The sequence below is a fragment of the Hemiscyllium ocellatum genome, chromosome 4, assembly GCF_020745735.1.
Source record: "Hemiscyllium ocellatum isolate sHemOce1 chromosome 4, sHemOce1.pat.X.cur, whole genome shotgun sequence".
NCBI lineage: Eukaryota > Metazoa > Chordata > Chondrichthyes > Orectolobiformes > Hemiscylliidae > Hemiscyllium > Hemiscyllium ocellatum.
In genome coordinates this window covers 101,246,035-101,264,625 of record NC_083404.1, presented here as the reverse complement: position 1 = coordinate 101,264,625, position 18,591 = coordinate 101,246,035, and the positions used below count along the sequence as shown (strand labels likewise).

At 41.0% G+C, this 18,591-nt stretch overlaps 1 protein-coding gene across 1 annotated transcript in view; it reads right to left on the bottom strand.

Annotated features, from left to right (window-relative positions):
- si:dkey-22o22.2 (neural-cadherin) overlaps window positions 1–18,591 on the bottom strand; it is a 255,365-nt gene that overhangs the window by 115,154 nt on the left and 121,620 nt on the right. Inside the window, exons 4-5 of the mRNA XM_060824042.1 lie at window positions 16,925–17,129; window positions 5,388–5,499 (exon numbers count right to left, since the gene is read on the bottom strand). Of these exons, the coding sequence (XP_060680025.1) occupies window positions 5,388–5,499; window positions 16,925–17,129 (317 nt within the window). The remainder of the gene's footprint in view (window positions 1–5,387; window positions 5,500–16,924; window positions 17,130–18,591) is intronic.

Sequence of the window (18,591 nt, the reverse complement as noted above, 5' to 3'; positions counted from 1 at the left end):
GGAAGATGGACAGGTAGGAGAAAGTGAGGACTGCAGATGCTGGAGATCAGAGCTGAAAATGTGTTGCTGGAAAAGCGCAGCAGGTCAGGCAGCATCCAAAGAGCAGGAGAATGACAATTTTTCCTGAAGAAGGGCTCATGCCCGAAACGTCGATTCTCCTGCTCTTTGGATGCTGCCTGACCTGCTGCATTTTTCCAGCAAGATGGACAGGTAGGACAGTTCATGAGGGTGGTACCGAGTTGGAAGATTCAGTCTGGGATAAGGGAACTGGGGAAATCCATATGTGGTTGGAGGGGCACAAGGTAGAAGGTGAAGTGTTCTTCCTCCAGGCGTTGGATGGTTAGGTTTGGCGGTGGCGGAAGCCCAGGACTTGCATATCCTTGGTGAAGTTGGAGGGGGAGTTGAAGTATTCGGTTAAAGGGCAGTGGGGTTGTTTAGTATGTGTGTTCCAAAGATGTTCTCTGAAATGTTCCACAAGTTGGCGTCCTGTCTCCCCAACGTACAGGAGACCACATCGGGAGCAATGGACACAGTAAATGACGTGTGTGGAAGTACTGTTAAATCTCTGTCGGAAGTGGAAGGATCCTTTGGGGTCTTGGACGGAGGTGAAGGGTGAGTTGTAGGCACAAGTTTTGCCCCTCTTGAGGTAGCAAGGGAAGGTGCTGGGTGTTGAAGGTGGATTGGTGTGGGGGGTGGGGAGGGTGCATGAACCTAATGAGAAAGTCATAGAGGGAATGGTTTCTCTGGAACACAGATGGGGTTGGGGACGGAAATATATCCCTGCTGGTGGGGTCTGTTTGTAGGTAGTGGAAACAACAGAGGATAATACAATGTATCCGGAGGCTGGTGGGGTGGAAGAGGAGGACCCGGTGGGAGGGGTTCTGTCCTTCTTTCAATTGGAGAGGTGGGGTTCAAGGGTGGAGGTGTGGGAAGTGGAGGAGTTGCGCTGAAGGGCATCATTGACTACATGGGAGGGGAAATTGCGGTCTTTGAAGAAGAAAGCCATCTGGTGCGTTCTGTGGTAGAATTGGTCCTCCTGGGAGCAGATGTGTCAGAGGTGGAGAAATTAGGAGTTAGAGAGAATGTTTTTACAGAGGTCAGGGTGGGAGGAGGGGTAGTCCAAGTCACTGTGGGAGTCAGTGGGTTTGTCGTAAATGTCTGTGTTGATTCGGTCGCCAGAAATGGAGATGGAGAGGTCCAGGATATGGAAGGAAGTATCCGAGATGGTCCAGGTGAACTTGAGGTCAGTGTGGAAGGTGTTGTGAAGTTGGTGAACTGTTCAACCTCCTTGTGGAAGCACGAAATGTTCCACAAGTTCCACAAGCACATTGCAGAATGTTTCGGAGGACACCTCTGGGACACATGCACTAAACAACCCCACTCGATGGCTGAATACTTTAAATCCCCCTCCCATTCTGCCAAGTACATGCAAGTCTTGGGCCTCCTCCTCCACCAAACCCTAAATATCCAACACCTGGAGGAAGAATGCCTCATCTTCCACCTTGGGACCTTCCAACCACACGGGATCCATGTGGATTTCACCAGTTTCCTCAATTCGCCTCCCCCACCTTATCCCAGATCCAGCCTTCCAACTCGGCTTCGCCCTCTTGAACTGTCCATCCTCCTTCCCACTTTTCTGCTCCACCCATTACCTTCACCCCCCCACCTTCAGTTACCTATCACATTCTCAGCTACCTTGCCTCCAGCCCCAACCCCTCCCATATATCTGTCAGTCGCCTTGGTCTACAAGCCTCACTTCTGATGAAGGGCTTATCCTCGAAACATCGATTCTCCTGCTCCTCGGATGCTGCCTGGCCTGCTGTGCTTTTCCAGCACCTCACTCTTCAACTCGAATCTCCAGCATCTGCAATCCTCACTTTCTCCTTAAGTTTAAATGAGCCAATTAATGTTTAGGTTTACTACAGGTTGACCCAGTATCTGCACCTAAATATCTAATTTAAGCCAGAATGGTAGCAGTAATGTCTTATTTGGCTTCAGGATCTTATTTAAGGTCATGGATTATTTCTCCCACACTATTGGGAATATACACTGACAGTAACTCTGACATTCAGTTCATAACTTTGGATGCCCTGGTTGTTTTATACAGTTAAGCTGTCTTGCTAGGCTAATTCAAGTGTAATCCTGCTGCTTTGTCATATTGCCCTGGTTCAGCACAAATTACCTCCAATTAAACATTAGGAAGATCATATCATTGAATTCAATCCCTGGGGGAATACTCTTCCATAATAACTAATGCCATCATTATCTCTGGCCATTGTCTGAGGCTAAACTGGACTGTAGCAACCTTGACATTTTATTTGATCCTGAGATAAGCTTCTCACCTAATATAGGCTCCATCATGAAGCCAAACTACTTCCATCTCGATATTGTCATCGTATTTGGCTCTTTGCACATGTGAATAGTGGATAAGATCAAATGTTTACTATTTAGCTAGGCTAAATTTGCTGCTTTGATTATTGTAAGAAGAGCCACCTCGGCAAAATATTAAAGCTACAGCTTTTGTTGCCTCTAGAATTTTAATACCAACAAGTACTCAGCTCTTAAACTGGAAGAAAATAAAATAACATATTTTAATTTGAAGAAGTCCACTCCTCCTCAGTCATTTAGGCTTCATGATATTTGCTTGCAATGTCTTTCAAAACTTGGAACATCAATAGGTATTAATTCAGTACAATCTCTACCAGGCTAACATCCTATAAAAATCATAATGGAGTATTGTGAAACTTCAGACTTTCAATCCAGTGGAAGTTCATGACAAATTTGGTAGGAATACACACCAATATCAGCATGGTGCTGGCACCAAACGTACTGTATAACAGCAGAATTTAATGGACATTAAATTGGAACCTGATATGCTTTCAGTCAAGCTGGCAAGCTGTTTGGAAGCTTCAAAGTACAAGGAAATACTGCAACAAACAGGACATCAGCTCATTAAACAAAGTTAGTTGGTGTGTATAATGCTGTCAAATCTTCTCACTATTTCTCTCCTGCAGAGGTGGTTTACTTAGAACAATCTCACATTTCTGTCATGACATGAGTAAGCTTTCATTAAATATTCCTTTTAAAGTATCAAGGAGGTTTAATTAAATGCACTTTGCTGGCTCTCCTTCTTTTAAAGCTCAAATCTCATTTATTTATAAATGAGTGAAGCATAACCAATGGAGTCACTGTTGACATTTCCACATCAAAAGTAACCTGAAAATAATCAAAGGAAAAACTGCTGTCAATACAAGGATTGCCAGCTTTTCCCCATTATTAAGAAGACTCACTTCATTTTGCCTTTGACAAGATGGCAGCAATAAAAAGATAATGTTTTGCCCTTTGTTGATGGAATTGAGAACCTTAATCTTACACACAAATAACGTTCAGCCCTAGCAGATGTGTCAACATTGAAAACAGCAAAAACAACAAGGATGCTGGAGATGGAGGTTGAAGTAATGAGCTTGGAAGAGATTTCAACAGCAGTCTCATTCCACATGCAACTCCAACGTTCCTCTAATGAAAACACTGTTCCAGATTCCACTCAGTTCTGGTTGGGACTGGATCCAGCATATGCCATAATATTTTAAACACACCCTGGGTACATTTGTTTTTTCTTCACTACTATTTCAAATTTAGTCTAATCAAGCAGGCATTTTTATCCAGAGGGGAAAGACTAGACTAAATCTGAATCTTAGTTTTAATTTTTGTTGCCTTAACTCTAGTAAATCTTATAAATTATTTAATTAAGATAAAATTATTTATACAATACTGAGTCAATTTAATATTGACCTATTTTGACATTTTCCCTTGTGTATTTGAAGTGTCTGAATTTCATTAATGACTTTGTTTGAAGTCACCATTCACAATACAATAACAATGCTACAGTTTAATCTTGTGAATGAGCTGTCTTCTCCCAGTTGTGATTATTTTCAACGCTGCTGCAAAAAAAATCTCAACTTGGAAGGTTTTGCAATTCATACATATTGGAAACTGCTAAGGTTTGTCTCAATGCCAAATTTTGTTTATGCACCATAGACACAATGTGTTCCTGGAAATTGGATGTGTGTAACTGAAGAGCTAGCACTGGGACAATCCTCATGGTGACTATGAAGCCAGTGTGTAATTCACCTAATGTCTTTAATAGAATCATTGAATCCTTGCAGTGTGGATGCAGGCCATTCAACCCATCAAGTCAACACTGACCCTCTGAACAGCACCTCACCCAGACCCATCATCCTCCCCTGTAAACCTGCATTTTCCATAGTTAATCCACCTAGCCTGCATATCCCTGGAAACTATGGGCAATTTAGCATGGCCAATCCACCTGACCTACATGTCTTTGGACTGTGGGAGGAAACTGGAGCAAACCCGTGCAGACTTCACACAGTCACCCAATGGTGGGATTGAACCCAGGTCCCTGGTACTGAGGCACCGAGCCACACTTCTTTGATGGCTTAGTTGTGCACAAAGGCATGCATGCAATGTTATACGTTTGATGAATCTGAAATTCTTGGTTGACTGGATCCCTCCCAATGCTATGGGGTTTCCGTGTGTTGTAGCAACAGAAGTCACAGATTAATTCAGCCCATCATATACTGACTATCAGTTAATTCCATTTCCTTGCCCTATCACAATAGGTTTATTTTCCTCAAGTACCCATCTAATTGCCTTGTGAAATTATGTGTCTCTACTGTTACAATTCTCTTAGATAGCAACGTTCAGGTCTTTATCATTTGCTGCATGAAAATAAGTTCTTCTTCACATCCCCTTGCATTTCTAATCCAAGACCTTAAATCTATGTTTCGTTCTCCTAGTACTGTCTGTTAATAGGAATAGCTTTTCTTTGTTTAACATATTTAAACCTGACACAATTTTATGCCCTATGGCAAATCTCCTCTTAATTTCCTTTTCCCAATGGAAAACAATATTAGCTTCTCCAACTGAACACTGTAGAGAAAATCCCTCACCCCTAGCACAATTCTGATAAATCCCCTCCTTACCCTTTCAAAGATACTCACATCCTTCCTCACAAGCACAGTGAGCAGAACTGGGCAAAATACTCCAAGTTGTGGCTGAACCAAAACCTTCTAACAATATCAAGGAAGTATAATTACAGCCATAACTGACTTTAACCGTTGCAAAACTGACAATAGTTTCAGCATATTGAATGTCACAGTAACAAATAATGGATAGGAGCTGCAGTTTACGTAGTGCACTCAAATCCTGCAGGGTATTTGACTCATCAATATTCTAAATCAGATGCAACAATGTGCAAAGATGCCAAGCTGATACCAAAGTGCATAAAACTTTAAGTATTCCATGCTAGGAATCAATATGTGCAGGAATAATCTGGCTTTTCTTTTAAAAGTGAAACAGATGTAAACCTTGCAACAAAGAAGTGCCAATGGGAACGTTTTCAGGGACGTTGTCACGGCTGTAGATAGATTGCAGGAACTCAGGTGTACAGTCGTTTTCATCAGTGATATGAATTACTACCTGCAAAATAATTGGCAGAAAAGTAGGAATCAGAATGCCGTAGGATCAAAGTAGAATAGACTTTAGTTAATCTGAAACAATGACCTTGTACAATTGCTGTGGTCGCATCAAATTCAACAACAAAATAATAATGAAGATCAAAAGGCAATGCTCTCTCTCCAGATTTTAAATTCAAATACAACAAGGTGAATGAGAATTATATTAGAAATGCTGACAAATTAGCATATTAGATTTATATTAACGATAGAGAACCATGCCCTGAATATTAGAATGTTATAACACCTCAGTTTGTGAAAACAATATACTGTAGACCTTTTCAGGTACTGTGTATAATTTGATACATATGAAAATGAATTGAAACCAGAATCTATAATGACATTATTATATGTGATTCAGATGAACACTGTATTAATGGTAACACATGATGAATGGTCTGGAATTCCCACTGGCAATTGCTATTCGCAGGTAGCACACCTTAGGAAAAAGTAAGAATATTTTACCTCCAAGGGCTGTTTCCCAACAGAATTTCCAGGTGGTGGATAATGAATAGATTAGTGTAGCTAATCATTTTATACAGCTGTACATGTATTGAATGCAAGTGAAGTATCCTAAATTAAAAACTCATTTGTCCATTTTAGGTAATGTTGCATCCATCTTCTTGACCAAAGATGTATGCATTAATAACCAGTTCAGTAAGGCAGAGGGCCATATCCAATCTGAATGACTATTTGAGCCATGGGTTGCCCTCATTGTTTCTGAAAATGAATAAAATCCTGAATTTATTTCAAATCAGGATTGCTATAAATTTTGCTCAAGTGTTGATTGCACTTCACAAGTTCCAAAAGATCTTGGGCAGCTTAACCAGCTGCATGTAAAATAGGCACTGGAAATCATGTTAAATAAAGACCTCCAGAAAGGCATTCAAAATGTCACTTCTTTTGGTGCCAAAAAGAGAGCAATCTTCCTGGGTCCACAAAATAACTGCAGCCACTGAAGTCTCATATTCACCCTGTGTCACATCTCACCTCCCCAATCTACCCAGGATTGGCACAAGTGGAAATTATTAAGACACTGCGAGCTGAGTTGTGTGAATTATTATGACAAGAGCCTATGACAAATTTTGGGGAGTTCATGACAAATTTAGGAGAGTTCTTAGTGTCTCTGTTATGATGCACTCTTGTTGCACTCTATCGAAATTGTGGATTTTAACAAGTACAGAAGCCATCGTGTATCACATCTTGGTGAAAGTAGATCTCTATGTCAATGGATGTTTTGTTCTTGAATGTTCATACTACTGAGGGAGGACACTGAACATTATTTATGACACCAATTTTTAATAAAGCTAATTATGCCATCTTATCATTTCTTATCTGTGGATAGGAACGGGTGAGGGAATTGTACATAAAAAGAGGGTGATAAAAGTAAGACTGGGGAGGAAAAAGTGGGAATTATACATAGCTCTTTGAAAGAGCTGGTGCACGTATGAGATACTGAACATCTGTACTGAAAGATTTGATGGCCTCAGTGTTACCCCTGCACCCTTTCCCCACAGGCAGGAGGGGGTCAGATAGAATTAAACTCTTAATGATGCTAAGTGGGATCTCCAACCCAATTTTTTTTAGACTCCGGTATTGTGCATCACGAAAGCCATATTTTGGAGAAACTTGATACTTCAATAACATTTTTCAAACAGTGTAATTTGGCACCTGATTTGACTTGAACTGTTGTCTGCCAGGCTTCCAACTGTCAGGAAGCCTGGCAGTGAAAGGAAGACAGAATTTGCTAACTCCCGAAGATGTTAATGGTTAATTGATTAAGGCAGTGCAGAATCACCCACAATCCACTGTAGCCCAACCTTAGTAGAGGAAAGGAAACTCTCATTGTTCAATATTGGTAAAAACTGCAAATGCTTGCAAGGAACTTCCTTGTCCATTGTTTTAGTTGAAATGTTCCTTACAACAGCAATCAAAAAATTACCAGTTGAATTCTTTACTACATCCATTATGGATGTTGCTCACTGCAAGTTCAACCTTCCTGTGACCTAGTTAGTTGTTGTGAATCTCCTCTGTTACTCTCCCTCAGCCACCAGGTTTTTGCCAGAAGAACAGAGAGAAACTTCTGCATAAGTAGAGATTCCACCACACGTCTGGAGAAGTCATTGCAGGATCAAATCTAAGGACATTTCTGGGCACTATTCCAAATCAATCAGAAATGGTACTGAAACATTCAAACTAACGCCTTCTAGGAAATTCTATAAAAGTGCATTTAATATGAAAGTACACTTCACACTATACATTATCTGATTTCAAAGGGACACATTGCAAGCAATGTGAACTACAAATATCTTAAGTCATTTATGTTGAATAATTTATGTTTTTCAAAATGTTTTTCAATTAAAATAAATTTGCCAACATACCCAGGAAGAGCATGATTCGCGACTGATATTTGTAAGCATGGTTCAAAAATCCTGTCCAGCTAACTTCTAACCCTTAGCTTTCTTAAAGAATGCCTTTTGGCCATTCAAAGTATGTGTTAATGCTCAATGGAGAAATGAGCCTTATATCTTTAAATCATATGCTCAGTATGCTGTGTGGGAGAAGGGTTGAAAGAAGAAAGAAATATTCCCAATGATCAGTTGCACCTTTAACAAACACTCATTTGCCCCCAGGCAGCATAAAGTAAAACTTCTGAGTGTGTTTTTGAGCGCTAAAAATATGTACTACTTTGTCACATGACATCTGCAAAATATATGTCTGTGAATAATAAAAATTGTTTTTTACTTTACGATGAATTGCTGACTAAACAACAAAAATCCCAATTTCAAATGTGTTACTATTGGAAATGTTGGACAGGGGCTGAAGGAAAACAGATCTATTGGGTTGGATAAAATATAATTACATTGGAATTACTTGTACTTTTTATTTATTTTTATCCACTAATTCAAATTTCTCACTTGGAGAAAAGAGACTTAATCAAAATCATTGGGAATAAAAAAAATCTATAGCACAAATGACAAATAATTTAATTAAAATTGGCTCAAAAAATCTCAGCAACTCATTTAGTGCAAACATCAAGTGCTGCAGCATTTCACTACAGGATTACTGGCACTTTCATGTGTAGATTCCACAGATGGTATTAATATTGGAAGAAAGTGACTCTATTAATCAGTATCACAGCAGCTTGAAAGCAGGCTTTGACCAGCTCCAGGGTGATTCCTCTTATTAAGTCCCATCAGAGGCTTCACATTTGTTGGTTAGACAATTTACATCATCCTTCTGTGAAAACTACTTAAACCTGGCTCTCCAATTCTAACAGATATAGTCACTGCTAACACCCTAGATTGAAATTTAAAAGAAGGATGAGTGGGTGCATTTCTTTCACAATCTTCATAAGAAGAAAAATTGAAGAAAGGAAACAAAATGTTGCTGTAGATTGCAGAGGATATTTGTTCCACTTAAAAAAAAAATTCTGCTCTTCCCTGAGGCTCTCACAGAAATAGTAACTCTGCTGTAATCATTGTCACAATCCTTTATATATTATATTCCAGATCTGTTCCAATGCAGAGGATATCTTTTCTTTGCCTGGTGCTACATTTTATTGTGCTTTATTGCGGGAGTGAATTGTTTGCTTAGTAACTTGCTAAAGAATATATAGGAACAGGGTTATCAGTACAATTATACAAGCTTAAAATTTAAATCGGAGAATTTGGTGCAGGAATTTAAACATAAGCACATGCCTTTAAATGCTCCATCTCTGACTCTTCCCTTCACTTCATTGCACCATTTCTTAGAATATCTAAATATACATTCACAGCAACCTTATTCTTCCCAAGAAATTCCTGTGAGGATTGTATTTCATTCTCGTGCTTTCTTGATTTCCTTTGACAATTCCACCTCCCCTCAGTGTCGCTGATAAGAATTCCTTTTACCTTAAAATAAGATTCTCTTCCACTGTGCCTGAAAGTTCCCTTGTTATTCTATCCCATTTCCTACACTTCCAGTTTCTTCTTCCTTCTGGAATCCTAATGTGTTCTCTTGTCTTAACATTCCATCCACCATCTTCCATATTAATCAAACATCATCCATCATTTCTATTACTTTCAGCCTGACGCCACTACCAAACACATCTTTCTTTCCCCCTTTTTTGTAAATATATTTATTAGCAATTTTTTTTTACTTTACAACCATATAAAGTTATTGAAAACTACAATCAATGACAAATATCAGTATAATAAAAAGAAAAAAATACACAAATTACAATACAACTACTGTCTACTGACTACTAACCTACCCTATAATACAAAACAAACCGTAACACTGTGCAAAACAACACCAATAAACAAGTCAATAACTAATAAATCAAAAAAGAAAGAAAAGCAAAACAAAAACAAAAAAAACACAGAAGACAGAACAGCTATGCTTGGCACAAAGCTCCCAAACAAAGGAACGGGAGTATTGGGTATATACCTGTATTAACTCAGGAGACCCCCTCCATGGCCCAGGGCTTGACAAACCTAACCATCCTGGTTAAACAAATCCCCTAGTTAAAATAACTGACAAATCTATATCCAAATAACTCAAGTAGGGCTGCCATGTCTTATAAAAACAGTCAGGTGTGTGGTGCACCATGTTTGTAAAAACGTCCACAGGAATGTGCTCCATAATTAATTTCTGCCATCCCAGCAAGCCCGGCGAGTTCTCAGACACCCAATTCATCAGAATATTCTTCCGTGCACAGAATGCAAGAATATTAAATAGTTTCTTCCCACACCCGTCTAAAGATGGTAAATTTGGTAGACCTAAGAGGAGAGATATCGGGTCTATTTTGACTTCAGTCCTCAATACCCTCCCAATAAACATGGAGCCTGTGGCATGTCCAGAAGCAATGGGTAAGAATACCTACACTTATTTTACATTTGGGGCACACTGAAGATGCGCCTTTTTTAAACTTCGCCAGATGGTCTGGTGCCGATGAGCCCTGTGCAGAAGTATTAACTGTGTAGTACATATCCTATTACAGATTGAGATCTTTCAAGTATGTTCTCCCATGTTTCAGAAGAGATCTCTGCACCTAGCTCTTGCCCCCAGACCTCACATAACTGGTTAATATCATGCCAGGCCCTGCCACCCAGCAGGCAATAGAGGGCACTAACTGAAAGGGTGCTTATGGAATGTCGCAACAACCTCTCTGTATTGGGCTTATAGGGCTTAGTGAGAAGTGTAGTCTTCTTCTGGATGAAATCCCTAACCAGAAAAAAATCAGAAAAGATCTCTGCTGGGCAACCTGCATTTGTGACTCAGTTGCTCAAAAGATATCATAACCTCCCCCTCAAACAAGTCTCCCAAACTAGAAACTCCTCTCGCTGCCCATAGTTTGAACCCTGAGTCCATCATCCCTGGTCGGAACCCTGGCATAGGTGTGAGTAGCGATGCATCGCCCTCCATGCCTTGACTGTACTAATGACAATAGGGTTCTGGCAGTGGTCCATAACTGTCCTCATCTTATCCATGAGCAACAGGTTAATAAGAGGGCACTTTGCCTGGAAAGCCTCAATATCCAGCCATATTGAGTTTGGATCTTACCTACCCAATCACAAAGGACAACAGGGAACTCAATTGATACCTCCTGTTGTCTGGGAAATCAACTCCTCCCCCTCCATGAGGCAACCGCAATTTAGTAAGTTTGATGAGGGGCCGCCCACGATGCCAGAAAACAGAACCAAAACCATCCCATAAGCTTCCGTAGCATTGACCTGGGAAACATTATAGGGAGCACATGCAAGGGATAAAGCAAATGAGGAAGAACATTCATCTTAATGAGAGGTATTCAGCCCAGCCATGAAATTGGAAGAGCCTCCCATCTCTGGAGATCTCGTCTAATATTGTTGAGCAAGTGAGCAAAGTTAGTCCAAAATAACAAATCAAACTTGGGGGATAATAAAAATGTTGAGGTATTGGAACACTGCCTGTGACCACTTAAAAGGGATCTTAGGGCCACCTTCAACTTCTGGCACATCTTTCAGGTTCCCCAAAGGCATACCTTCTGATTTTGCAAAGTTAATCTTATATCCTGAAATAGCCCCAAATAAATTGATATATTGCATTAAATGGGGCATGGAAGTCAGCGGGTTCGATAAGAACAGAAGGACATCATCCATATACAATATAATCTTGTGTGCCCTCGATCCAACTTCCGGAATGGATATGTGGACGTTCTGACAAATAGCTTTTGCCCGCGGCTCTATCACCAACATAAACAACAATGGTGAGCGGGGGGCAGCCTTGCCGACTACCCCTATCAATGCTAAGATTCCCAGACTTCACCCCGTTGGTGATGACCGCAGCCAGAGGGTGGCGATATAAAACCTCCACCCACCTCGCAAAAACCACACCCAACCCAAACTGTTCTAAGTCATAAAAAAGATACTGCCATTCCACCCGGTCAAATGCTTTCTCTATATCTAAGGAAATCAACAACCCCTGAATTGATTGTTGCTGACAAATTTGGACCACATTCAGCAACCATCTAATATTATTAGAGGAGCTACGGACCCTTATAAAGCCTTTCTGGTCCTCTTTATAATATGGGACAACACCCTTCCCAATCTCAGCGCCAGGATCTTGGACAGAATCTTGAAATCTGAATTTAATAGAGAGATGGGCCTGTATGAGGCACAATCCTCAGGAACTTACCCCTTCTTAAGAATTAAGGAAATATTAGCTTTTCTCAAAGATGGTGGTAGACATTCATGCATATAGGAGTGACTGTACATCTCGAACATCGGCCCTGACAGAATCCCAACAAACTCCTTATAAAACTCACCCGGAAGACCATCAGGGCCAGGCGCTTTCCCACTCTGAAGTTGCCTAGCTGCCTCCTGTATTTCCTGAACTGTCAAGGGGGCATTAAGAAGAGAGGCCTGTTCCAAAGTTACCCCTGGGAGGTCCAGGGTCTTAAAAAAGGTCTCCATTTTAGCCCTCCTGTCCTCGCAACCTTCAGACCAATACAATTCAGAGTAAAAACTCTGAAAAGCCTCACTAATCTTTTTAGCATCATATGTAAGGACCCCGGCGCAGGCTCTGATGGCAGTAATGGATTGGGGAGCACACTTTTTCCTAGTCAGGTATGCTAAATACTTCCCTGGACTTCCCCATGTTCAAACAGCCCTTGTCTAGCAAAAGCAAATTCTTTCTTTGCGTTTTGTGTCAGTATTGAATTCAAGGCAGCCCGGAGGGCCATGATCCACTGTAGCTTAGTCACCAAAGATCGCGCAAAATATGCCACTTCGGCGGCTTTCAACCGCGTCTCAAATAGACGCTGCTGTTCCCCCTTCTGTCATTTCCGGCGAGCCGAATAGCAAATAGCTAAATCTCTAGCAAAGGCCTTAGCAGTCTCCCATAGCACTGACAGACTAGTAGCCTGAGTTGATAGTCAAGAATTCCTGAAACCCCTTCAAAAAATATTCCACAAATTTGGAATCCTTAAGGAGAAAAGGGTCCAAATGCCTGTGCCACAATCCTAGCCCTTCATTCTTGGCCTCAACCTCCATATATACCACCACGTGATAGAGATAGCTATATTCCCAATTTTACAACCATAATCAATCCAGAAGGGGCGAGGGAGCCAGAAAGAGGTCAATCCTCGTGTGACATTCATGTAGGTTTGAAAAAAAGGTGAAGTCCCTGCTGGTAGGGTGAAGAAATCTCCAAATATCCACCAGACCCAACTCATTGCATAAGTCAACCACCTGCTTGGCCTGTGAAGAAATAGTTGGGGGCCCATAAGGCATCCTGTCCACCGTCGGATCCAAAAGACAATAAAACTCCCCCCCCCCAAAATAATGTGCCATGTTCCAAAAGCACTCAACTTAGAGAAAGCACTCATCAAAAATTTGAGGGGATGCGCCGGAGGACAGTAGATATTTAAAATGCCATATTCCTCCCCATGTATGAGGGCTTTAAGTATCACAAACCATCCCTGCTCATCTTTCACCTGCTCTAATAATGTGAATGGGAGATTTTTCTGAATGAGTACTGCCACTCCCCTACCTTTAGTAGTAAAGGATGAAAAGAATACCCGGTCATAACCCCACTGTTGTAATTTCAGGTGTTCCTCATCATCAAGATGGGTTTCCCGCAACAAAGCAATATCAACCCTTTCCCTCTTTAAGGCTAGAAAGCACTTTTTTTCCTTTTAACAGGCGAATGACTTCCCTTAATGTTCCAGGTGCACATTTAATAAGACAATTAGCCATATTCCCTTTCAGAGACCCTTGAACCACTGGGAGGGGGAATACCTGCTTACAAAGTGCCGAGCACAAGTAAATAAAGACTCATAGAGTCATAGAACATAGAACAATACAGTGTAGAAGAGCCCCTTCGGCCCTCGATGTTGTGCTGACCTGTGAACTGTTCTCAGCTCGTCCACCTACACTATCAAAAAATCATCCATGTGCTTATCTAAGGATTGTTTAAATCTCCCGAATGTGGCTGAGTTGACTACATTAGCAGGTATGACATTCCACATCCTTACCACTCTCTGCATAAAGGACTTTCCTCTAACATCAGTCTTAAATCTATGACCCCTCAATTTGTGGTTATGCCTTCTCGTACAAGCTGACGTCATCATCCTAGGAAAAAGTATTTCACTCTCTACCCTATCTAATCTTCTGATCATCTTGTATGTCTCAATCAAATCCCTCCTCAGCCTTCTTCTTTCCTATGAGAACAGACCCAAGTCTCTCAGCCTTTCCTTGTAATCTTCCCCCCAGACCAGGCAACATCCTGGTAGTCGAAGAACTATATATACAAAAACTACTCTATCACAATTATAAACAACTATTACTACCAAAAAACTACAAAGAAAACTAACTATAAAACCTTGAATGGAAGACTCTTCCACCTGGCATAGGGGGCACTCACCCTACCCATCCCCTCCTTCACAGCTCCTTCAAACCCGGACTGTGCCCCAGCCTTAGGCCAGAAAAAAAAAATCCTTAAATCAACAGATAAAAGACAAAGTCAGGATGAGCACTCCATCCATCACTGGCTTCATGTCACCCCTACTTGTGACTAAAAGAGAAACAGAACAAACAAGAAAAAGGGTGGGAGAGACAACAAAGAACATCCACAAAATTTCCCATCAGAAAATCCAGTTATTTAAAAAAAAGGTTATTCCAAGGCTTTTTCCCCCTTTCCAAAAATGAAATTATTAGGCAGAAATAAAGGAATAAAAAAAGGAAGGGAAAACGTGGGGAAAGAAGGAAAAGAGCACAAACATTAACCATATTCTTCAGGCCAATCCATCTATTTTAAAGTGTCCACAAAGTTTTTTAGCTTTATCCGCTGAGTCAAATGTATAAATTGAGTCCTCGTGGCTGAAACGGAGCATTGCGGGGTATCTCATGGAGTATTGGATGCCTAGGTTCCTCAGCCTCTTTTTAACTTCATCAAAGGACTTCCTCTTTTGAATTACAGCTGCAGAGAAATCCTTGAAAAACATAATTTTTGACCCCTTGTACAGCAGTGTCTGTGGATCTTTTCCCAGGGATCTAGAAGCTTCTATCACTTTTTGCTTGTCTTTATATAAGTGCAAGTGCACTAGGACCGGGCGCGGGCACTGCACTGGCCCTGACCTGTGCATTGTAACCTGATACACCCTTTCAATCCGCAGCCTGCTGGACTCGATGTGAAGGCCCAAAAGCTTCAGCAGCCAGTTTCAAAAAAGCTGACTGGCTGCTCACCTTCCTCACCTTCAGGGAGCCCGACAATTCAGAGATTTATCTTCCGACCTCGGTATTCGAGGTCGTCGATATGGTCTTGCAAGGCCTGCACCTCTCGCTCCAGCACTTGGATCCGACTGGATGAGGTCTCCATCGCAGCTTCCAAGGCCTTAGTTCAATCCTCCCCCTCCTCCAGCCACTCCCCGAGGCCTGGAATCTCTTGCTCATGCTTCTGCAGCCTGGATGTGATAGGTTGGACCTGGGCATGAATCTCCCCACGGATCTCCTCAACTGCAGCCCCAACTTTCAAGGTCAGTCTCTCCATCGCCGCAGCCAGTTCCTGTGAGTCTGTCAAGCCCCGGAGGGATTCAGGAGAGACTGCTGCTGCTGCAGTCTTTGGTGTGGTAGGTGCTGCAGGGGAGTGTCCTCCCTGCTGTTGCTTGCTTACTCCTTTTCCCTTTGGCATCCTTCCCACTACCAAATATTAACAAATATGTGTTCTGTAAGTTTTTAAACTAATAATTCCACCACATAAGTTGGCCAGGGATGGCAAAAAACACCAGTATGCCTTGGCTGTTAGGCAGAGCTGTCCGCGGCAGGTCTACAGAATCGCCGCCATCTTGCTGAGCCAGCTCTTTCCCCTTTTAACTTTGTGAAAGCACTGTTCAATCTGCGATGCCCTGGCCTACTGTTCGACCATCCTCAACAACCAACCCCATGCAAGCATAGAAAATGTAATGCCTGTTATTTAACTTCCTTCTTTTCCACCAACCAAGGTCCCAAAATCAATGTTGATATAAAACAGCAATTCAGTCACACTTTCTATTTAATGTACTTTATTTGCTATTCACAATGTGATTTCCTCTACACAAGTGTCATATGGATGGGACAATTGTTTTGCTGAAATCCTCCACTCAATCGGCATGCACAGCTCTAAGCCTCTGCTTACTGTGATTTTAACTCTCTTCTCCATTCCCACTCTGACTTCTCTGACCTCTGCCTCCTATGGTAGTGCTCAGTAGGAGGTACAGAAGTGACTTGATATGCCTACTCTTTCTCCTATGTATTATGGTCCTTCCTGACTCAACATAAAGATAATAATTTCAGATCATGACTATCATTCCTTATGTTTCTCATAGCGGCTGTTCGTGGTGATTCAGCTTTATCCATTTACACATCCTCAAGAGCCACCTTTTATTTATTTACTCATCCTATTACCATCTCCCTCTGGCTTCTGTAAATTAATCTTTCTGATCTCCCATCCTGTAACAGAAGTCTCGCTCATTCCTCATGTCCCTCTTTCCTGAGCATCGAACTTGCTTAAAAACGATAACATTTTTAATTGTCTCCAGTTCTGATCTCCCAGTTAAAGATTACTGACAAGAAATTCTGATTCATTCTCTGCTGTTTCCTAAACTGTTGTGCGTGATAAGCATTTACTGCTTTTATCTCAAATTTCCAGCATTTGCACTTACTTTGCTTCTGTGCTAAATATTACTGATTCCAATGTGCCCAAAATAATGAACACATCTGAGAAAAATAATCACAAAAAAAACTATAGTTTGTATTTCTGATGAGACATGTTTTTTTTCCTATATTTTAGTATCTGTGTTTGCTGAAAATTTGGACTTGAAAAAGCAGAAGACTTGCTTAAGTAAATTAGATCATAAACTATTCAAATTACTTCTTCTTTCTAAATCATACCTCGGTGACACTGCTGAGTCCTGTGCCAGTTTCCAGTACCCGCACCAATAGATGGTAGAGGTGGTGTTCACTTTCAAAATCAATGCTGTGTATCAGACTCAGCTCCCCATTGTCCTGATTGATACTGAACAGACTGGTGGGATTGATTAGCAATGAGTACGACAGAGGCTTCCTCTGGAATGAAATGGCTTCTACAATTGTCAATCTGTCAAAAAGGAGATACAAACAATTATAGAAAATATCTCATGTGTCTCTAGCAAGCCTAATATAAACCCCAATCTCCATTAGTTAAATGTAAAATCTAGATGTCAACTTCCTGTAGATTAGAAGATCTACATCTTACTTCTTCATGTTATCATACAAAGCTACGGTCACAGAACATTTTGTATAGGTTTTCCATGTTTCCAGTTAATCAGAAAAACGCTACCATATATTTCAATTTTTTGTTTTATTCATTCACAGAATGTGGATGTTGCAAGCCAGGCCATGATTTATTGCCCATTCCTAATTGTCCAGAGGATAGTTAGGAGTCAATCACCTTGTTGTGGGCCTGGAGTTATATTTACACCAGACCAGGTAAGGATGGCAGTTTCTTTTCCCTTCCCAACAATGAATAATTGTTTCACAGTCATCATGAGTTGCATAATTCCTGCCTTTTTTTAAAACTGTTTTCATTTCCACCATCTGTTGTTGTGGGATTTGAACCCTAGTCCCCAGAACATTACCAATCTAGCGACAATACCATGCGACCACAGTGATAATGTAAATGAACATTTGCTAGAGTCATAGAGATGTACAACATGGAACCAGACCCTTTGGTCCAACCTGTTCATGCTGACCAGATATTTCCTCCTTTAAGTGAGGAAATGTTTTTCCTCATCTCAGTCCTAAACAATGTACTCCATATTCTGAAACCATCTTGTGATTCTAGACTCCTCAGCCAGGGTAAATAACCGGCCTTTGGAACTTCATGAATTTTGATCATATCCCTTTCACCCTTCAAAACTGTAGTGAATGCAGGCCCAGTCAAACCAATCTCTCTGTACAGGAGATTCCTGTCAACCTTATGAACTTCCACTGCATACCTTCCATGGCAAGTAGATCTTTTCTCAGGTAGGGAGATCAAAACTGCATGCAGTACTCCAATATGGTCTCATCAAGACCATGTATAACTATAATGAGACATCCCTGCTTCTGAACTCAAATCTTCTCGCAATGAAGGCCTTCCCTATTGTTTGCTGCAACTACCTGTCCACTTCTCAATGTATCACCATTTAAATAGAACTCCTCCTCTCTGTTTTTTTACACCAAAGTGCATAATTTCACATTTAGTCATGTTGTGCTGCATTTATCATGTTTGCTCACTCACTTAACCTGTCCAAATCACCTGGAAGCCTCCTTGCCACTTCTTCACAATGCTCAATCTCATCCAGTTTTATGTTATCAGTAAACTTGGCAATATTGCATTTGACTCCCTCATCCAGGTCATTTATATACATTGTGAACAGCTGGGGTCTAAGTACTGATTCCTGCAGTATATCATGAGTCATTCCATTTGGAAAAAGATGCATTTATACTCACTCTGTTTCCCATTTGTCCAGCAGTTCTTGATATCTGCGAATATATTGCCCCATATCCTATGAGCTTTATTTTTGCCCTCTAACCTC